This window comes from Bipolaris oryzae (genome assembly GCF_000523455.1).
Source record: "Bipolaris oryzae ATCC 44560 unplaced genomic scaffold scaffold_151, whole genome shotgun sequence".
In the NCBI taxonomy this organism is placed as follows: Eukaryota; Fungi; Ascomycota; class Dothideomycetes; order Pleosporales; family Pleosporaceae; genus Bipolaris; species Bipolaris oryzae.
This window is the reverse complement of record NW_006911427.1, coordinates 1-20,603: the sequence shown is the minus strand read 5'-3', so window position 1 is coordinate 20,603 and position 20,603 is coordinate 1. Positions and strand designations below refer to the sequence as shown.

General features: G+C 51.0%; 11 protein-coding genes across 11 annotated transcripts; 7 read left to right on the top strand and 4 right to left on the bottom strand.

Annotated features, from left to right (window-relative positions):
* Window positions 1-21: 21 nt before the first annotated feature.
* On the bottom strand, window positions 22-966 carry COCMIDRAFT_104097 (uncharacterized protein; the record flags this gene model as incomplete). Its single annotated transcript, XM_007693085.1, has 3 exons — window positions 22-54; window positions 105-665; window positions 712-966. 3 exons carry the CDS (start codon window positions 964-966, stop codon window positions 22-24), a joined length of 849 nt encoding a protein of 282 aa, XP_007691275.1.
* Window positions 967-1,204: 238 nt separating this feature from the next.
* Window positions 1,205-1,459, top strand: COCMIDRAFT_104111 (uncharacterized protein; the record flags this gene model as incomplete). The annotated part of the gene is made up of 1 exon (XM_007693084.1): window positions 1,205-1,459. One exon carries the CDS (start codon window positions 1,205-1,207, stop codon window positions 1,457-1,459), a length of 255 nt encoding a protein of 84 aa, XP_007691274.1.
* A 953-nt stretch (window positions 1,460-2,412) lies between these two features.
* COCMIDRAFT_8170 (uncharacterized protein) lies at window positions 2,413-3,967 on the top strand (the record flags this gene model as incomplete). Its single annotated transcript, XM_007693062.1, has 4 exons — window positions 2,413-2,760; window positions 2,813-2,841; window positions 2,910-3,366; window positions 3,416-3,967. 4 exons carry the CDS (start codon window positions 2,413-2,415, stop codon window positions 3,965-3,967), a joined length of 1,386 nt encoding a protein of 461 aa, XP_007691252.1.
* Window positions 3,968-5,250: 1,283 nt separating this feature from the next.
* Window positions 5,251-5,916, bottom strand: COCMIDRAFT_104120 (uncharacterized protein; the record flags this gene model as incomplete). The annotated part of the gene is made up of 2 exons (XM_007693083.1): window positions 5,251-5,452; window positions 5,507-5,916. The coding sequence occupies 2 exons, from the start codon at window positions 5,914-5,916 to the stop codon at window positions 5,251-5,253; spliced, it is 612 nt and encodes a 203-aa protein (XP_007691273.1).
* Window positions 5,917-7,102: 1,186 nt separating this feature from the next.
* COCMIDRAFT_104101 (uncharacterized protein) lies at window positions 7,103-8,567 on the top strand (the record flags this gene model as incomplete). Its single annotated transcript, XM_007693082.1, has 4 exons — window positions 7,103-7,147; window positions 7,200-7,602; window positions 7,649-7,721; window positions 7,772-8,567. The coding sequence occupies 4 exons, from the start codon at window positions 7,103-7,105 to the stop codon at window positions 8,565-8,567; spliced, it is 1,317 nt and encodes a 438-aa protein (XP_007691272.1).
* Window positions 8,568-9,145: 578 nt separating this feature from the next.
* COCMIDRAFT_39695 (uncharacterized protein) lies at window positions 9,146-9,992 on the bottom strand (the record flags this gene model as incomplete). The annotated part of the gene is made up of 2 exons (XM_007693075.1): window positions 9,146-9,833; window positions 9,886-9,992. The coding sequence occupies 2 exons, from the start codon at window positions 9,990-9,992 to the stop codon at window positions 9,146-9,148; spliced, it is 795 nt and encodes a 264-aa protein (XP_007691265.1).
* A 1,772-nt stretch (window positions 9,993-11,764) lies between these two features.
* On the top strand, window positions 11,765-13,549 carry COCMIDRAFT_104124 (uncharacterized protein; the record flags this gene model as incomplete). The annotated part of the gene is made up of 1 exon (XM_007693081.1): window positions 11,765-13,549. One exon carries the CDS (start codon window positions 11,765-11,767, stop codon window positions 13,547-13,549), a length of 1,785 nt encoding a protein of 594 aa, XP_007691271.1.
* A 244-nt stretch (window positions 13,550-13,793) lies between these two features.
* Window positions 13,794-14,653, bottom strand: COCMIDRAFT_104126 (uncharacterized protein; the record flags this gene model as incomplete). The annotated part of the gene is made up of 2 exons (XM_007693080.1): window positions 13,794-14,540; window positions 14,591-14,653. 2 exons carry the CDS (start codon window positions 14,651-14,653, stop codon window positions 13,794-13,796), a joined length of 810 nt encoding a protein of 269 aa, XP_007691270.1.
* A 224-nt stretch (window positions 14,654-14,877) lies between these two features.
* Window positions 14,878-15,763, top strand: COCMIDRAFT_29120 (uncharacterized protein; the record flags this gene model as incomplete). Its single annotated transcript, XM_007693070.1, has 3 exons — window positions 14,878-14,907; window positions 14,956-15,103; window positions 15,159-15,763. 3 exons carry the CDS (start codon window positions 14,878-14,880, stop codon window positions 15,761-15,763), a joined length of 783 nt encoding a protein of 260 aa, XP_007691260.1.
* Window positions 15,764-16,201: 438 nt separating this feature from the next.
* COCMIDRAFT_104071 (uncharacterized protein) lies at window positions 16,202-17,350 on the top strand (the record flags this gene model as incomplete). The annotated part of the gene is made up of 3 exons (XM_007693079.1): window positions 16,202-16,255; window positions 16,424-16,741; window positions 16,796-17,350. The coding sequence occupies 3 exons, from the start codon at window positions 16,202-16,204 to the stop codon at window positions 17,348-17,350; spliced, it is 927 nt and encodes a 308-aa protein (XP_007691269.1).
* Window positions 17,351-18,905: 1,555 nt separating this feature from the next.
* Window positions 18,906-20,540, top strand: COCMIDRAFT_104138 (uncharacterized protein; the record flags this gene model as incomplete). The annotated part of the gene is made up of 1 exon (XM_007693078.1): window positions 18,906-20,540. The coding sequence occupies one exon, from the start codon at window positions 18,906-18,908 to the stop codon at window positions 20,538-20,540; it is 1,635 nt and encodes a 544-aa protein (XP_007691268.1).
* Window positions 20,541-20,603: the final 63 nt, after the last annotated feature.

The following is a 20,603-nucleotide window of genomic DNA, read 5'->3' as shown; positions in this document are numbered from 1 at the left end:
TCTCTCTATTCTCACGCGTTCCTACCCAACGCATCTCGTAATCTCGATCCCGTCCTGTCATGTTCAGCACTCGGCCACGGAGCTGGTCAAGGGTCTAGACTTACAGGTACGCCCGTCGGCTCGTAGCTGTTGATCAGCCTGCTCTCGTATTGCAGATGCGGGTTGCCTTTGCTTTCACTGAACTTGGCCTTGCCATATCGCTTCTCGTACATCTTGACATTCGTCTCAGCAATGCCGTTGAGGTTCGTCTGGCCGTTCTCTCCAGCCTCCTTGACCTTCTCCTCGACGCTCGACCTGACGTACTTCAAGTACGGCGGATTTCCGGGCTTAATGACATTGTCTGCAGCGAGCACTGAGCCTTTTGTGATCAGTCCTAGTTCTTCGCAGAGCTTGAGATCCGTCGTGTAGGCTGGCTTGTAGTGGTCTAGGAACATGAGATCCACATGCTTGAGCTGGCCAGATGCTACCAGACGTGCAATTCCCTCGTCGCTCGAGCCCACGACCACCTTTACGAGATCACTGAGCCCTGCAAGGTCGGCGAGGGACATGATGACTGCTGCGAATGCAGGATCACGCTCGAAGCTAAAGTATCGCTCACCGCCAGCCTTGCGTACTGCGTCTGCGAAGAGGATACACGAGTAGCCTACGTAACCGCCGAGTTCGATCTGCTTGCTGTTAGAAAATTGGTCTTGTTCCTCGAGACTTGCATACCATAGTTTTTGGCTTGACCTCTGCAATAAGATCAGTAACAATACGGCCCTTGTCCTCCCCAACATTCATCAGATACTTCTTTGTTCGCCCATATTCATCAATGGCAGCTAAGACGCCCTCTGGTGAATCTCGTATCTTGTCAATGTTGGGGTGCGAGTAAACAAAGTGCAGTAGCTCAATCTCCCGTCCATCGTCAAAAAAAGCTCCCTCTTCCTCTTGTGCTGCGTACGCTTTGCTCTGGTCGAAGCTACCCATGATTGCTGCTGTTCAATGGCGAAATGAAAATGTATCAGTGGCTATCACACTCGACGCGTCTGGAGGTGTCTATGCCCCTCAACGCGTAGAACCTAGTGCGGGGCGGGTGCTAATCATGACGAAATGCAATGCAGGAACATGTGAGATAGTTGAGGGGTCCGCAGTTCGCTCCACACGTTTAGTACACAACCTACAGAACCACCCCCTGCTGTGGCAAAAGCACAAGGTGTCATCGGTTATGTTAGGACATTACCAACGGGTTGCCACAATAAGCACCCATTGCATTGCTTTTGCTGCTGAAACTCCGTATTGCGCGTGGGATGCCAATGTAGCGGAGATGTTGGATCATGCCAGTTTGGTGGCCCCAAGCCGTGTGTGCATCCAGTGTGCCTCCTTGGCACTGACTACGGCAAGTAGTACGCGGTACCATGTGGATACTTGGTGCCATGGTGGGCCGCTTGACTGGTGCATATCTGCTTCTGCGCAGTATTGACGTTTCATCTTTGTATATATACCTGTTGTCATCAACGATCTAGAGCCCAGTAGCCTTTACTAGCCCGTTGTAGCTGGAAGGAGACAGCCGTGACAACTTACGCTTGTCAATTCAGAGTTAAATAACTCAACGATCTTGGGATCCGCAAAACTTTATCTACCCGAAGCGGGAGCTAAGATCGAAAAACCAGCCTAAGGTCGTCACAATTCTTTCATGTATACAACAAGCGTCCGTGGGATCGTGGTGTCGAAATGCCCATTCTCATGGTACCGGTGGTTTCCTGTATGCCCTAAATGCTCATAGTAGGCGCGTGGGACTTGTTGGACGTACTGCCCGCACCTCTGATCACCCTCAACACATCCCTAGGCCGTCAGCCACCGTTCAATGCATGAAATATAGTGGGTATGAGGTGATTTTCTGTGCTTGCCCCGCAGTCGTAGTGTATTTCCTTCTCCACAACCGGGTGAGACTCCGTCTTCGCACCAAATCGGCTAGCAGCTCGTGCTACGCCACTTCTGTCCCTGGTCGATAGTGATTACTAGGGTTCTGCGTTTCTCCGAGCATGCAAAAGCACATGTCTGCATGGGAAAATGGCATATCCCATGTGCGAGAGCCGGTTTCTGCCGCTACCAAAGTCAACCTCCCCGGAGTCATATCATCATTGCTGGCCAGTAAGAGCCTAGTTTGTTTCCTAGTAATCCCGTACCAAGTCGAAACAACACGGACCCATGAAAGGCCACATCATGGACGATAGTGGTGCGTACGCTTGACGTTTCCTGGTCGCTCTCGAGGGCTACGAGCCAATAATCGAGGAGCGTGTAGCGAGAGATGTGCCAGTGCTCATCAATGACACTGGTCTCGTAAAATGTATATAGAGCACATGTCTCGGTACCTTCACCCTGCAGAACTCAACTTTTCTCATTCACACTTTTTCTAATCTTTTTTTTTGCACAATGTCAGATCTCAAGGCTTCTGTCGTCGAGACCCAGAACGGCTTCCATGTCGAGGGTTACGAGAAGATTGAATATGACTTTACCTTCCTCGATGGCGTCTTCAACCCCGCCAACAACAATCTGGCCAAGTGCTATGAGCGTTGGGGTCGTTGTTTGGCTGTCATGGACTTGAACATCTTCAACATCTATGGTGATGAGATGCAAAAGTACTTTGACCATTACAACCTGCCATTGACCATCCACAAGACCATGATTGGTGAGAAGGCCAAGTCCATGGAGACCCTTCTCAGCATCGTTGACTCGATGACTGACTTTGGTATTATCCGCAAGGAGCCGGTACTTGTAGTCGTAAGTCATTCGGTCAGTTCGCTTGCTCTCCGCGAATGCTAACACAACACAGGGTGGAGGATTAGTGACTGATGTTGCTGGGTAAAATATAACTCTAAGGCACTCTGGCCTAACTGCGTTTGAAGAACAGGATTAACTCGTGACCTTAGATTTGCTTGTGCCGCCTACCGCAGGAACACAAACTTCATCCGCATTCCCACTACCGTTATTGGCCTGATTGATGCTAGTGTTAGCATCAAGGTCGCTGTCAACTATGGCAACTACAAGAACCGCCTGGGAGCATACCACGCTCCTATGCACACCTTCTTGGACTTTTCGTTCCTCAAGACCCTGCCCGAGGGTCAGGTACGCAATGGCTTCGCAGAGTTGATTAAGATTTCAACATGTGCTCACAAGCCAACATTTGACTTGTTGGACAAGTACTGCGAGAAGCTGATCACTTCCCGCTTCGGCCGTGAGGGTGATGACAAGGAGGTCCTTCAGGCAGCTGATGAGATCAACCGTGCTGGTATTCACGAGATGCTGAAGCTCGAGACACCCAACCTTCACGAGATTGGCCTCGACCGTGTCATTGCTTACGGTCACACCTGGAGTCCTCTACACGAGGTGAGTTTGTCGTGATGCTTAGCTGCGAACGTCACTGACATTCCCGTAGCTCTCTCCCAAGGTACCGCTCCGCCATGGTCATGCCATTTCTATTGACATGGCGTACTCTGCCACATTGGCAAATGAGCGTGGTCTCCTCAGTGACGAGGAGCACAAGAGGTTGTTGAACCTGTTCTCTAGGGCTGGTCTATCCATGGACCACGAGCTCTTCGATGAGGAGATGCTCGACAAGGCCACCAAGGCCATCCTCAAGACCCGTGATGGCCTGCTTCGTGCTGCCGTGCCAAACCCCATTGGTACTTGTGTCTTCCTCAACGACGTCTCTGCTGAGGAGATGAACAAGGCTCTACGACGACACAAGGAGCTGATGAAGGAGTACCCTCGCCAGGGTGCTGGCCTCGATGCGTATGTCGACGCATCCGACACTGGATACACTGTGAACGACAAGCCTATTGAGGAGGCCATGAACGAATCCAAGAAGGTGATGAATGGTTTGAGCAACGGTGCAGTCAACGGCACTGCCAAGGGCCATGCCAATGGCATTCCTCAGGGTCTGCAGGAGGTCATGGTGAACGGATACGAGAACGGTTACAAGAACTAAACTTCGACATTGTTGCGAATAAGTCCGACTAGGCAAGCACATGTCCGGCGGTGGAGGAGAGCCATGTAGTTCTTCTGAGCGGTGATACTGTCATTATCCTTGATGGATCGCAATATGCTCCATCCCCACTAGCCACTCCCATAAATGAAAAAACCTTTGATTTTTGAGAACAGCGTGTTGAATGTGTGCACTGTGGTGTGTGGCTTGAGTTCGTAGATGATTGGATAGTGTACCCATATGAAGATGCAGATGCACTTGCTGTTTCCGTGATAGTCAGCGCCTTCAAAGCCATCTACAGTCTCGGTCCTCGGAATTTTGCTTGTCGTTAGGGAATCCGCGGAGGGCGATCATGACAGCGCAGAGCTGGCGTTCGTAGTCTCTACTGCTGGCACCTTTTTCGGCGCACAGTGCTTCCTCATTTTCGTATGAAATTTGCAAGAACCGTATGGTGAATGTTAGAAAATGATGGCCGTCGCGAGATCACAAGTGCATCCGAGAATTGTGATTCCCAGCCTCGCCGTCACTAGCCAGCCGTGGTCGCAAACGCCCGTGCACAGCCAAAAAATCTGACCTGCCCCGTGCGCCACAGTCTTGGCAATGGCCCAGCTTAAAACCTCTGCGGCCCTCGTCCTCCTTTCTCGCTCCTTGATCAAAAAAATACAAACGATTCCAGCCACGACTATCAGAACACCTTTGTCTTTTAGTTGCCAGCCACTACGGTGGCGTGGGATCGAAGAGCGAACCTCCTGTAGGAAGCTGGCATCTCGTTGGGTCGTCTTCAGTGATGGCGATGAGATGTCGGTGTCGATTTATTGGGAGAACATACATATTTTTCTGCACGCGTGCTTTTGTCAAGTGATGCTGCAGTCATATTTACTTGCATTGAGGCGTTGCGCCCCACGTGATATATGGCGCTTTGCGGCCGTGGAATACGTTCATACATGTGTAGACCGCTGCGTGGGGGTCGTATCTGATGGTCCGCGGTTCGGTGTGAAGGCGTCGTGACCGGACAAGTCTGGTTGCAGTAAGGAGCATCTTCACCGACTAGCCAAGTCTGACAGTTGCTGGACAGAGGCGTTCCCGACACGGGACAGATGACAAACATATCAACCCACCATTTGACAAAGCTAATTTCGTAATGTATCATTGTCATTAATTGATGGCACTTCTTCGATGCCTTGATTCATCAACGTGGTCATCATTCCCGGTGCCTTTTCCATGCTGGCTACCGACTTTATACATGCTGTAAAGTATTGTAGCCCCCACTAAGCCTGCTACAGCCTCTATGGGATCACCACCTTCACATCGTCCTCAAACTCCACATCCTTGATGCCATCCTTTGTTATGGCCTTGACCATGACACCCTTGAAGTCAACGGGTAGACGACGCTTCAGCTCCTCGGTGCACATCCGCATAATCTTCAGGCCTTGCTCATAGTCGATGTCTGGGTGGTGGTGCTTGTCGAGCAGAGAGAGGCAGTAGTACCTGAAACCCACGTATTAGCGTCATTCAATTTCCGTCGGAGAGGGTATAGCATACTGAGCATAGCCATGTGCCGCATAAGGAAGCGCTGCTTGACTCGCAAGGTAGTCAATCCAGTATAATGTAGGCTTGTCCGCAATTGTGTCATAGCCACCCAGGAGCAGATTGACTGTGTAGGGTTTCCGTGACCTCAGTGCTGATGCTAGCTCTCCCCGGACAAAGTTGGCCGTTGCCGCTGGTGACAGCTCCATGTTGTTACGCATCGAGTATAGCTGTACGTTTGCTTGGATGAACTCGGCAAATTGAACAGTGTCTCCTGCTTCACCGGAAAAGGCCATTAGGGTGTGCTTGTTGAGTTCCCTGGTCTTGTCGTCCGACGCTTTGAGGATGGTGGCGCCTCGCATGGCGGCTTTGGAGGCGGCGATGAGGGTAAAGTCCTTGCCCGTGATACCTAGTAGGACTTCCATGGCTGATGATTCTGTTGGCTTTTGAGGCTGATGGTTGTGATCCTGGGGAAATTGTGCCTGTACAGCCTGGAGGGGTTTCGACGGGTCTGGATGCTGGAGGGGAACACACGCGAATAGAGGTACCTGTGATTGACGCGCAGGCTACACCGCGGGAGCTTGGGCCACGTAATCTCTTGGCACATCGTGAGCTCTACCTGAGAGCCATTGCTCGCTCCATGAAGGGTGGCTTCATGATTCTGAAAGCCCTGGCTCTTGATTATTCGAGACACGACTCAATTCCCAATCCGCAGTGTGGATTTCCCAGTCATGCTCCAGGGAAGCAGCCCTCCTCTGCCTATGCAGCAAGCCCTAGAAGCAAGGTTTGATATGTGTGGATCTCCGCCATGCTGAAGAGAGTATTCGTGTTTCCAAAGCGTTGATCAAGAGGCCGTTTCAGCCGCCGTGCCTATCTAACCGTGGCTTTTCGGACTCTTAAAAAGCAATCTCATGCCGGCTCCACTTCTTCCTGTGTGAGATGTGAAGCAGTCAAGCAGCCTCACCGGACAACTGCCTTGGCGCCCCTTGGGCTCGCCTTAACCTGCGGTATAAACTGAGTTAACAAAGTTTCACGACACCAAAAAGGCCGGAACCCATTCGCAAGCGTAGTCGGTACCCATGCGTGGCCATTGAGGGATGGCATGGTGCCAGCATGTCAGCATAGATTCAGCCATGTCCTTTGGAGCATGAAGCACAGCACGGCAAGCTAGACATAGGTAAGCGAGGCGATCTCCCGTGCGCCCATCTTCACCGGGAGGCTCTCAATGGGTCTCTGCCGGGTAGATTCCATTGCTTTCCACGGGATGCCTGCGCGGCTCTCCCCCCTCGATGGCTTCTGCGATAATGTTGCTGCATGCTCTTACGAGAGAGGCCGTGGCTGCCAATGAGGCGGCAGCGTCATAGCGGGGCTGAATCTGCTCAGCGACCCCTCCAAACCTTGCCGGGCTTATAAGCTCTGGAACACCCCACCCAAACAAAACAACACCGACCTGAGCTTTTACATACTCCTAGTAAGTCGAATTTTCTGCTCCACGTCTTATCCGCGGCCGGACCTTGTGACCCGCGCATCCGTCCTCTCTACTTATCTTCGGCTCCCTCCCTCTGCCCCCCCAGTCTCATCAATTAACTTGCCATTAGCATCGCAGTCACCATGGCCATCACCAAGATCCACGCCCGCTCTGTCTACGACTCTCGCGTATGATCACGCCACGCCCCTCAACCCATCCCCATCGCTAACTCTCCCAAAGGGTAACCCCACCGTCGAGGTTGACATTGTCACTGAGACTGGTCTCCACCGTGCCATTGTCCCCTCTGGTGCCTCGACTGGCTCCCACGAGGCCTGCGAACTCCGCGATGGCGACAAGTCAAAGTGGGGTGGCAAGGGTGTCACCAAGGCTGTTGCCAACGTCAACGACACCATTGCCCCCGCCCTCATCAAGGAGAAGCTCGACGTCAAGGACCAATCTGCCGTAGATGCTTTCCTCAACAAGCTCGATGGCACCAAGAACAAGACCAACTTGGGCGCTAACGCCATCCTCGGTGTCTCAATGGCCATCGCAAAAGCCGCTGCTGCCGAGAAGGGTGTCCCTCTCTACGCACACATCTCCGACTTGGCTGGCACCAAGAAGCCCTACGTCCTTCCAGTACCCTGTAAGTTCTTTAAGTCTGACTGGAAGTTCCCTAGCTGACAAAGTAGTCCAAAACGTTCTCAACGGTGGCTCGCACGCCGGCGGTCGTCTTGCTTTCCAAGAGTTCATGATCGTCCCAAGGTAAGCTCACTGCAACGTGTGCATGCATAGACCTGGCTAATACCCCGCAGTGAGGCTCCTACCTTCTCCGAGGCTATGCGCCAAGGTGCCGAAGTCTACCAGAAGCTCAAGTCCCTTGCCAAGAAGACCTACGGCCAATCTGCCGGAAACGTTGGTGACGAGGGTGGTGTTGCTCCCGATATTCAGACTCCCGAGGAGGCCCTTGACCTCATCACCAAGGCCATTGAGGAGGCTGGCTACACTGGCAAAATCAAGATCGCTATGGATGTCGCATCCAGCGAGTTCTACAAGGCCGACGAGAAGAAGTACGACCTTGACTTCAAGAACCCCGACAGTGACAAGAGCAAGTGGCTCACATACGAGCAACTCGCCGAGCTGTACAAGTCTCTGGCCGAGAAGTACCCCATTGTCAGCATTGAGGACCCCTTCGCTGAGGATGACTGGGAGGCCTGGTCTTACTTCTTCAAGACTTCCGACTTCCAGATTGTCGGTGACGATCTGACTGTCACCAACCCCGAGTTCATCAAGAAGGCCATTGAGCTCAAGTCCTGCAACGCCCTTCTCCTCAAGGTCAACCAGATTGGTACCATCACCGAGGCTATCCAGGCGGCCAAGGACGCTTTCGGTGCCGGCTGGGGTGTCATGGTCTCGCACCGCTCCGGTGAGACTGAAGATGTCACCATTGCCGACATTGTCGTCGGTCTGCGAGCTGGTCAGATCAAGACTGGTGCGCCAGCTCGATCTGAGCGTCTCGCCAAGCTCAACCAGATTCTCCGTATCGAGGAGGAACTTGGTGACAATGCCATCTACGCTGGCAACAACTTCAGGACTGCCATTAACCTGTAAGCGCATCATGTGTAGAATGTAACTAGGATGAACCTTTGCGCGTCCTAGGGAAAACAAAATCGCTATGAATAATAGAATTTGATGTCGGAGGACAATCATATGTACGAAATGGAATGAAATGATATACCAATTGTGTAATACTCGTCTCGCATAGTCTTGTGCTCTTCTCAGTACCCGTATCTAAATTGTGATGTCTTGTAATAAACTTACCATATAATGAAGTGGAGCTGTCCCGATAGTCTGCATACAAATAGAGCTGTACTTCTGTATTAGCAAACCTAACGCATCTCCGTTACCCGGGTGTGCATAACATATGAAGACGTCACAATGGCCTTTGTTCTCAGTAGAGTATATTTGAACAGGCTAGAAAGGAGGGGGAAAAAACCAGTCCGAATCGTCAGAAAGAATGGAGCCAAGTGGTACTGAACCAGCCTTGTAATTGGTAGTAGATAGACTTGGGCCCTGATCATCATCTAAAGTAGCAAAGTGCTATGTTTATTCATACATGTAGCTCTGCACTCTTAAAGTCATCATGTTCGTGAATGAATTGCCGCTCCTCACCCCTAAAAGCCTCGCCTTTAATCCCTCTTGAGCGGGGTGTAAGTCTCAGCTATGCCCTCCTTTGTGATAATCATCATCTGCAGCCCGTCACCAACCTCAATGTGTCTCTCAACCGCACTCGTGAACGCGTCTCGCACCAAATCCTCAACGTGGTCTCTAGGCAGCGGCTCCGCCTGTTTCGACTTGAGCTCGTGCCCCACTCCGCTGCCGGGCTCGTACATGTTCTTGAAGTTGACCTGGTTGTCCAAAAAGGGCATGATGAGGGATGCCGCCGCACCGGCGGCCCTACATTGCTCGCGCTCGTAGCTACCGACGGGATCGTACGAGTACAGTGCGCCCTTGCCGTCTTCATCCAGGCCACCGAGAATAGCGTGTACGTAGTACGGGAAAAAGCGCTTGTTGTAGAGGATGTGGCTGAGTCGCTGTGCACATGCCGAGACGGTCATGGGTTTGCCGTGCTGGTACTTGTACATCTTGACAATGGTGTCGAGGCGTTCCTTGAGGGCGTGGGCGTCGGCTGCGAAGCCCACAACCGACAGGACTATCCTGGCGCCCTTGTTGTCGGAGCCTTCGCCGCCGATCTTGAAGAGCTTCGGTGCGTACCGTGTGTTGATGTTGTAGCCGGAGGTTGAACGTGTGTCGCCGGCGAGAATGGCGAAGTCGGCGCCGGAGATGCCTAGCGTTGAGCCACCGTTGTCGGTGTACCTGTGGAATTTGTTCAGTACGATGTGCTATGGGTATTTCTGAGCGTACGTACGGGTAGAAACCATGTTGCCGCTCGCCGGATGGGACAGTTGTGGGGGTTTGCTTGAATGAGTAGCCTGGGCCGCCTTGTGGAGGTGCACCGGTGTAGAGCGCAGCCATTGCGTTATCTGAGGACTGGGACTGAACAAGAGGTACAAAGAGTTTCTGTGTGAGTGTTCAAGGGCGTCGTATATCGGTCGGCCGGCGATTCTGGGTTTGGGTGATGGAGCTGTAGTACGCGGAGCTCGAGTGCCTGGGAGCTTCCACGCGCTAATGTCTTGGCGCTGATGTAGTGAGGGCATGCTTCGCTATGATTTCTAAATAAAGCTGACTTCGCGATAGTTGTCCTGTATATTCTACTTCAGTGCAGATATCCGTTGCATAGAGTAGCCAAGACATTTTTCTACACATTTACATGCATACAGCCTCTGCACCGTTCTATAACCTCTGCAACCCATGCTCAAGCTTTCTTTGCACCAACGGGGGAATATACGTACATTAGAGACCGAGTATATCTCGTAGACTTGACTATGCGAAATTGAATATTGAGTTACTTGGGTGATCTGCCTAAAACGGCAGATCCCGTTTGAGAGATTCACTGTTTGCCAACCCATAGTAGTACTAAAGTTCCTACTCTAGTCGCCTGTATCGAAATACGGGTCAACAGAAGAATACCATCTACAACAATTCGCTTTTTTAGGAGACTGGCAGAAAAACAGTTGACTGGTAGAGTGGCTTCTGTTTCCCTGTTTCTTTACCTCGGTTGTACCTGTCTGCAACCGATCATATGTGCATTGACGTTAGCTATTTCTGACATTCGAGAAGCAGGTTTACGGACAGGTGGTGGTTTTAATGTGATGATTAGAAATACAAGTAAATTAGATATTATTGTTAGAGCCGTTGCTAGTCTAGAGTGTGAGCAGATTGTTCGCCAGTTGCAGCTTTTTTCAAACCACGATATGAGCGTTACTATGTTAGCCTCTTGTCAAGCTTTGAGTTTCAAATAGAACTTTCAAAGGCACCTCATAGTAGTAGTCATGTAGTCGTCAAAGTTGGTGGAGTCTTCCTAAACCGGCAGTCTTACTCCTCTCATATGTTGAGAATTATTATCATAATATATGGCCCTACAGTCTCGTTCTCAATAAAGCTGTTTTTGGTGGTTCGGTGCATTGCACACACCAGTACTACGGTAGTGAGCGCCTTCACTACTTCCTCTTTCCCCATTTCGCCCCCACTCGATGTCAGCACCGGGATTGAGTCACCAGTACTGTATAGCCAATTTGCGCGGTGCTGCATGCCAGCTATCAGCTCTTCTAATGGAGTCTAGCCCTTAACCAGATGTTAGTTCAGCATCCCCATCCCCTACTGGCCTGTTTGGGACGCTTACCTCAACAATACGAATTGGGACCAAAGGAGCGCTGTAGATATACTAACAATATAGACCCACGTAGGGGCTTACTTGGCAAACCAGATTAGCCTAACAATGTCCGCACGGAATTGATCATTTGATGCTTCGGGACACGTCAGCTGCTTGCTTTGCTTGTCTGGCCATGCATGACTGCACAGGAGTCACGAATGGAAGCAGATCAATACCAGAGTTAAACCTTCTGCAGAACTTTTCGATACCTTTGTATCAAATATTTTGCTCGCTTCTAGAATCTCTAGGACGTAAGACGACGAGACCACCCAGCTGTGTTACTACAGCCGGCCATCCGGTAAGCCCCCAATATGGACCTCAGCGTTCTAGCAAAACCTTAATGATAAGCGGTAGTAAGCGCTACGATTCTCCCGTCCATGAGCTCAATGAGACCCTACATTTTACCTCCCCAAGACTTGTCTTATGGAACGAACCATTTATTGGGTTCCAAACAGCATAAGAGATGAATTCCACCATGATTGTGAGATTCCGCGGCACATTGTCGAGACTCAGGCGACCAATCTCCCGAAATACCCGTTTAGGGATCTGGAGAGGGAATTTCCGAGCCCTTTTGGCAACTGCCAGGGCACTAAAAGAGAATGACTTCGACAAAGTGTCCGACGTCGTCATAGTCGGCTCGGGTGCAGGTGGCCTCACAGCAGCATTACGCGCAAAGCACCACGGTCTGGAACCCCTGGTAGTCGAAAAGACATCTACGATCGGCGGATCCAGTGCGTACTCCGGGGGTGCACTATGGGTCCCGAACAACCATGTTTCGAAAGCGGCAGGCATAGAAGATAGCCTGGAGGAAGCTCTTACCTACCTTGAAGCAATTGTACCGCCAAACACACGGTCCAGCACGAAAGAGAGAAAACTAGCATACCTCAACGAGAGCCCGAAGATGGTCAAATTCTTGGAGGATGGCGGATTCAAGTGGCACGCCGGCGTGGGATACCCTGACTATCACTCACTGGAGCCGGGTTCCAAGCCCCTAGGTCGTGTGATTGAGGGCAAAGTGTTTGATCTCAAGAAGCTGAAAGACTGGCGGTCTCTGATCAGGCTTCCGTCCGGTCCCAACCTTATTGTTTACTCCAACGAAGCCCCTCACATCTTTCGCATGGGCGCTCATCTCCATGATTTCTTCAAATTCAGTGTTTTTGTAGCCAGACTGGGGGTTCGGGTATTGGTAGGCCAAAAACCAGTGACGTTGGGCAAGTCACTGATCGGGCAGTTGCTTTACATGAATAAGCAGCAAGGAACAGAAATATGGAGGGGGAGCAAGTTGGTGGAGCTTATGACTGACGAGAAGGGAGCGGTGGTGGGTATTGTAGTTGAAAGAGATGGCAAAAAAGTAAGGATCGGTGCGAGAAATGGAGTTTTGTTGGCAGCGGGAGGTTTTGCAAAGAATCCAGCCATGCGGAATCAACATCAGAAGAGAGCTGAGCATGCGCAATGGAGCGTTGCTTCGCCAGGTGACCAAGGCGAAGCCATCACAACCGGTCAGAAGGCAGGCGGTGCCATCGACATGATGGATGCCGCCTGGTGGATGCCCATGATAATGGTGGGCGACACCCCCATTCTCGACATAGCCACCCGTTCACTCCCCCATTCTATTGTGGTTGATGGAGACGGTCACCGCTACCTAAACGAAGCCTTGGACTACGATGATTTCGGTAAGATGATGAACAAACACCATGAAACCACTACAGCTGCACCCTCGTGGATCATTATCGATGCAAGACACCGTAATAAATACCTTCTCGGCCAATTTGGTCCACGGTATACACCTCAGTGGGCGATTGAGAATGGGCTCGTATACAAAGACGACAGTATCGCGGGCCTAGCCAAGCAAATCAATATTGACCCGACGAATTTACAGAACACAGTCACACGCTTCAACACCTTTGCGAGCAATGGTGTCGACGAAGATTTTCGAAGAGGAGAGAATCCCTACGATCGCTTCTTTGGCGACCCACACCACAAACCGAATCCCAACTTGGGCTCTATTGCAGAAGCCCCCTTCTTTGCTGTCAGACTATATCCTGGGGACCTTGGAACAAAAGGTGGTCTGTTGACGGACGATCTTGCGCGTGTGCTGATGGAAGATGGTAAGCCGATTCCAGGACTGTATGCAGCGGGGAACACGACTGCGAGCGTGATGGGGAGAAGGTATCCAGGGGCTGGGGGTACGTTAGCACCGGCAATGACCTTTTCATATATTGCTATGGATGATATGGCGAGACAGCTTCGCAAATTGTGAAAGAGTGGCTGGAGACGATGGATTAGATGTGCAAGTTTGTTATGTATAACTACGTTTTGTAATGTTGATATTGCAGCGTATATCGCTGGGAAGAGTTGATATGCTATACGGCATGAAGTAACAACCTTCTGTGTTTGCTTAAATACGCATAGCTTCTATACGTTCCTGCTCAGCTCCACAGGTTTGGGCTAGGACTCCTGCATCTCATCGCTAATGTACATGGACTGCGATGTTGCTCCATTCTCTATTCTATCTCCCTGGACTTTGATCGTCTCCTCTTTGGTGACCTCGATCTGCTCTTCAACATGCTTCTGGAACTCGCATCATCTCTTCCCCTATGTTCCAGTTCCTTGCGCTTCCCGGAGACGGACATAGCCGGGGCATCCGCCTCACTCGGGGTCCCAGACTTGGTTGCAGAGACAAAATCAAGAGCTTTTCTTGGTGCCTTTGACTTTTCCTGCTCCTTCGCTTTCGCAAGTTGCTTCTGTGAAGCCTTGAGTTCCTCAAAGTAGGCCCATGGTGGAAAGCTTGTCGATATGGCGAGGTCGTCTGACAGCGTGGACGCATAAGATTCCTCCTCAGTTATTCCTGCAAAGTCCAACAGCTTCTGAGAATGGCCAGGGTCACGCAATACAGACGAGCTTTCCAAGCGGTGGTTGAAGTGCTGGTTCTTCTTCTTCAGTTCAAGAAATTGCGCAAATTTCTTAGTCGCTTTTTGGGGCGGCGACCCGGGAGGCGAAGGCGGTATGTCGAAGTTTGGTACGGTAGGTAAGGTGAGGTTCTGGATCAAGGCGCGGGTTGTTGTAAATGGTGAGCCGGGAGCAACATCGTCCGGTAGGCCATTGTCAGTGGGAGGTGGTGTTGCAGTCGGTCCTTGCGAGGGTCCGCTGACTGGTCCTTGCGAGGCAGAAGGCTGATCGAGAGGTGGAGGAGGTGCAGAAGGCGGTTCTGGGGCTGGGGCAGGCGCAACTGTCGCAGGAATGTTGGTCAACTCTATATTAGTAGCGGTCGGAGCCCTCTGGGGACATTTGTGGGTCTCACCTCTGGCTTCGTCGCCGGTACGACCTCTTCCTCGTCACTATCTGGATAATCAATTCCGAGCATCTTGGAGTGCACAATGCTCGTGGGCCATCCTCTGTAGCTGGCTTGAGTATACGGAGCTTGGGCCAAGTCTATCTCTTGGCGGGCGAGCTGTGCAACCACCGACTGCCTACACGCACCGTCACGACAACTTCGCCTTCCAGCCCACTTTGAGATATCAGGTTGCAATCCCGGCCTCGAATCGTTACTTCTGTGGTATCTCCAGCTTCAAAAGAAACGTCCTAAACATGAACCACCTCCCACAGGCATGGGGCCGTGTACGTCTCCCACCCGCCGCCAATCGCAGCAGTACTAATGCATCACAGCCTAGAGACGATGTTTACGGTGCCTACGACCCCTCGCACTTTTCATCCGATGGCCCAAATCAGCACACTCAGAGCCCGATTGTTACCGGTACCTCAGTACTCGCGGCCAAGTTCAAGGATGGCGTGGTCATTGCGGCGGACAACCTGGGTATGACATGACATAGTGGGATACAGAGGATAGACTAGCTAATGCTATTACCCAGCTTCATACGGATCTCTTGCCCGTTTCACCGACGTTAAGCGTCTACGAAAGTTCAACGATGAGGTAGTCGTAGGTTTCGGCGGCGACGTCTCGGACATGCAGTACATCGACCGCCTTCTGAATTCTTTGGACATTCGCGAGAACTACTCTTCTTCTGAGAATTCGCTCAATGCGAAGAACCTCCACACCTACCTTGCCAAAGTCATGTACAACCGCCGATCCAAGTTTGACCCACTGTGGAACCACTTGCTCATTGTCGGCATGGATGGCGAGTCGAAGCCCTTCCTCGCAAGTGCAGATCTCCTCGGTACCACATTCACGTCTCCATCGTTAGCCACAGGCTTCGGTGCACATCTCGCTCAGCCGATTCTGAGGACCATATTGCCAGATGAGGCCGCTGTAGAGAACGTCACAAAGGAGCAGGCAGTGGATAAGATCAAGGAGTGTATGAAGGTTCTCTTCTACAGAGATGCTAGGAGTATGGACAAGTACTCGATTGCAGTCGTTACCAAGGAGGGCGTGGAATTGGACGAGAACGTGAAGCTGGAGAACCAGAGCTGGGCCTTTGCAGACAGGATCAGGGGATACGGCACGCAGACTGTATAGGTCTGTTCATGGCAGAAAGAGGAATGTTATGAGGAAGAAACCACGGCCAATTAGAAGCCGAATTCTAAATGAAAGACATGAATGAATGTACCACCCACGGTCTGGCTGTGTTATTTCCTGTTCTTATTTAACTGCGTGCCTTATGCAGTATCACTGATCTTAGCAGTTGGTGTATTGCGCATCTACAATTAGCGCTGATCTCTGAGCCAAGTGGCAGACGGAGACAAAGTGGGGAAACTCCGCTGACACGCGGGGAACTCACGACTCTGTACAACGCTGGCGTACTCCGCTTACGAAAACGTGCTGGGAGTGACAAATCTGCAACGAAATCAGCATCGTCACTTCACCGGCAGCTCCAAAGGCTCTTATTTAGACACATACGTCTACTTTGTCTCACTTTCTTCCTCCCTTACTCGCGAGCATACTCGCCCTAGTGCAATGTCATCTAGCTCAACATCAAGAAAACGAATTGTTTTCACGGGCGGCTCCGGGGTATGTGCATTTACGTCACTGTTCTATGCTTTTTGGCATCCTAAATTTTCTTGGCATGTATAGGGCATTCGGGCCCTGACATGTGTCTTCCAGATTTCCAAGAGTACAGACACATGAGGTTACGAACATCTTCGTATTTGAATTCTACTGACTATGCACACCTCATAGGTAGCAGGCCGCCATGTCGTAGCTGGGCTTTTATCTCACGGCCATGAGATTCTTAATGTCGATGTGACACCTTTGGACAATCCAGATGTGTACACATTAAAGGCGGACTTGACAGACGGCGCACAGGCGTTCAATAGTCTGTCTTGTCATTTCAGGGTCAGCGAACCATTCATGGAATCACTCAAGACACCAGATGCAGTTGTGCATTTTGCTGGCATACCACAGCCGATGAGAATTCCAGACAACGAAACGTTCCGAATTAACACAATGGGCTCATACAATGTTATCGAAGCAGCCTGCAAGCTTGGAATCAAAAAGGTATAAGAGTATTTTTTTTGAAAATGACAAGAAAATCACTGATTATACCAAAAGATCATCCTGGCTTCGAGTATCACCGCTTATGGCGTTACCTATGCAGAAGGTGACGTTGATTATGCACATTTCCCCATAACCGAGGACACGCCTACACAGCCCATGGATGTCTATGCCACGTCAAAACTCTGCATGGAGCAAACTGCAGCGTCATTCGCTCGGCGCTTTCCAAGTGTGGATATCTATTGCCTGCGCATCTCGGCCGTCATTGAACCCGAGAATCACGCCAAAAAGTTTGAAGCGTATCTGACAAGGCCGCAGGACTTCAAAGTCCATGCGTGGAGCTACACAGATGCAAGAGACTTGGCAGGCATTGTCCATGCTTGTTTACAGACGGACGGACTAGGGTTTCAAGTCTTTAACGCGGTGAATGACGAGACTACGATACCAGAGTCGGAGGGAAGCATTGAAGAGTGGCTGAGAAAAGTATGTCCCGGAGTGCAGATTATCCAAAAGATGGCAGATCGGGATTCACCCATTTGCAATAAAAAGATGAGAGATATGCTAGGATGGAAGGAGGAGTTTGGCTGGCGGAAAGTCATGAATAGGGGATAGAGGTAGTGTATCTCAAGGTCATTTTGTTGAGGTCGGACCACGGTTGCAGTGACATGCCGCAAAGTACGCAATATGCTTTCCTTTACGCTCGCTTCGGATTTCAGTCTGATTCCGACACCGATGACCTTCTTTTTCCACGATCCTATTGGTCTTTTACCCAGGTAAGACGTCAGCATTTTGTATTGAGCTTACGACTATCTGTCAACGTTATTTCCACTACCAACAGTGGTCTACACTGATTCATAGTCCTTACCATTTTATACGACTGTCGAAGGCTGGACTCTGTTATCAACACATTCGGCCGGAATGTATTTCAAGATGGCTTGTTGTAGTTGATTGTTGCGTAAACACGGCTACGGCGGAAGGGACCGGGAATCCTTGTCGTTGTCTGGGGATAATACGCCTTACGAAAAACTGTGGGCAAGCATCGAACGTCTATCCGCGTATAATTATCCACCGGGCTTTTCTCGATTACTACCCGATTGGTTCTTTGAGGTTAGCGCAAAATAGCAGCTGCCAAAGACCGTCTGTTCGTGATCGCCAACTCTATACAACACAAGCGGTACGAGTTCTCGCTCTGGACAGCAGTAAGTAGAAATTGCCTTCACATATTATCAACAGCTAAGTAACATCGAAATGTCAGATTAGGGCATTGTACAAATTTAGGTACTGGGCAATGTCAGATATCGAACCATCGTCATCAACTTCTGACGGCCGTACGTTCGTCCATGCACCTGAAGCCAGGTTACCAGAATACATGTGAATATGAGCAACTCGTCAGTTCGTCCGAATTCACGTACCGAACTTATGTACAGGTTTGGGGAGATCCGCATCGCTTCGTATCGAGCAGGGCGTAGTCGAGAATCCTTTGGCCCTCCGACCCTCCGACCCTCCGCGCCGTGCTTGCAGCAATTCACAACCCGGTATTGATAAGCACAACATGCTGTTCAAAGATCATCGCTGCCAGAACGGTATTCTTTCACCCTCCATGAAAGGTTATTTGTGTGCTTATCGTATTGCAGTGACTAGCACACGTTATACCTTCGCCTCCGCTTCTACAGGTTTCACTTTCACCGCGGACATGACGACACAACGTAGCCTGATGTAGGGTTAATATCCACTACGCCACATGCAGCTATGCAGTCACCCGCGTGTGTTCCGCCCCCATACTTAAGTCCGGGCGTGCTATCCTTCGTTGCGGAGGGTCGCACGGTCTTGTGTCCGTAGATTACGCCGCCTGCCAATTCTTCGTCCATGCACACTTCTCTTCTCCTTTCTTAAGTGGCCTCCAAGTACCGTCCAGTAAGGGAAGCTTTAGTGCTAGGATTTTCCAAGAACTGATCTGCAAGTTTCCGCTCGACTTGACGATTTGCAGCGGCTTACGTCCCCTCCGTGGTTTAACCAACGTTCGGTAAGGCTTGTTCATTCTAGGCACGCCTATTCAAGGCAGTCTTTCCATGCAGATTCACACACTACATCATGACAGTTTGAGAGTGCATCTGTTCAATAAGCGTATGCTTACAATGTTGCAGTCAGTTCGCATCCAATCTTCACGATGGCAACATCAGCCTCGCCAGACCCTACACGGGACACACAAGACCACCCAAATGAACGGACGAAAGAAGCATATGAATCAACACATCATAAAGAGACAGAAACAATAGGAGATGCATTTGCTCATGATCCAGAGAAAGGCATCGGGAGCCGGTCATCATCAACAAATTCAACACATTCAAACGAGCAAACACTGCCGAACGCGATGCAGGCACAAGAAGAACAAGAACAGGACCCCAACATTGTAGACTGGGACGGTCCGGATGACCCCAACAACCCTCAAAACTGGTCTGCGAAGAAGAAATGGGCTACTGTTGCCGCCCTTGGCCTCGTCACACTGATCACTCCAGTCGCATCCTCCTTCTTTGCCCCCGGCGTACCGTACGTAATGCGAGCATTCCACGAGACATCAAGGGTCCTGGCCGCATTTGTCGTCTCAGTATACATTCTAGGCTTCGCCGTCGGACCCCTAATTATCGCGCCCATGTCCGAACTCTACGGCCGCATGCCTCTCTACAACATCTGCGGTGTATTCTTCGTCATCTTCAACGTTGCTTGCGCCGTCTCCGACTCAATGGGCATGCTCATCGCCTTCCGCTTCTTCGCCGGGTGCGCAGGCTCTGGGCCCTTGACACTCGGCGGCGGCACAATCGCAGACATGTTCCCCGTCGAGCAGCGTGCAGGCGCAATGACAATCTGGGTCATAGGTCCCCTTCTCGGACCCGTTGTCGGTCCCATCGCGGGAGGCTTCCTCGTCGAAAACGCCGTCTGGCGCTGGGTTTACTGGATCCTGGCCATCGCCGGCGGCGCCTCTGGCCTCCTCTTCCTCGTCTTCGGCCGTGAAACCTACGCCCCCGTCCTCCTCGCCCGCAAAACCAAATCCCTCATCAAATCAACGGGAAATCCCAATCTCCGCTCGAAACTAGCAAAGGACCTTCCCCCCCGTGAAATCCTCACCCGCGCTATTGTCCGGCCGATCAAGATGCTCTTCCTCTCCCCCATCATCCTACTAATGTGTCTCTACATCTCCGTCAACTATGGTATTCTCTACCTCTTCTTCACAACAATCACCTTCGTCTTCCAAGGTCAATACCGCTTCTCCTCGGGCTCCGTGGGTCTCGCCTACCTAGGCATCGGCGTGGGTATGGTCTTCGGACTCGTGCTAGTTGGCTCATACTCCGACCGCTACATCAAGCAGAAGCAGCAAACACATGGCAAAGCGAAGCCTGAGCATCGTCTCCCACTTCTTCTGACTCTGCCCGGTGCTATTGGCATGCCCATCGGCATCTTCATCTACGGATGGACGACGAAGAACGAGGTGCACTGGATTGTTCCTATTATGGCTATGGCGCCGGTGGGACTGGGCAGTCTTACGTCGATGATGACTATTCAGACATATCTTGTAGATGCGTTTACGATACATGCTGCGTCGGTTATTGCAGCCAATACGGTGCTCAGGTCGCTTTTTGGAGCGTTCCTGCCACTTGCGGGACTGCCTATGTTTGATTCGATGGGGCTGGGCTGGGGTAATACGTTGCTGGGATTTATCGGTGTGGCGTTTATACCTGTACCGGTGCTGTTTAGGTATTATGGAGAGAGGATCAGGACGAACCCCAAGTTTCGGTTGGAGTTCTAGGATGTGAATTTTCTTTCAGCCATGTCTAGCAATGGGATATTATTATATGGGTATTTTTTTTTT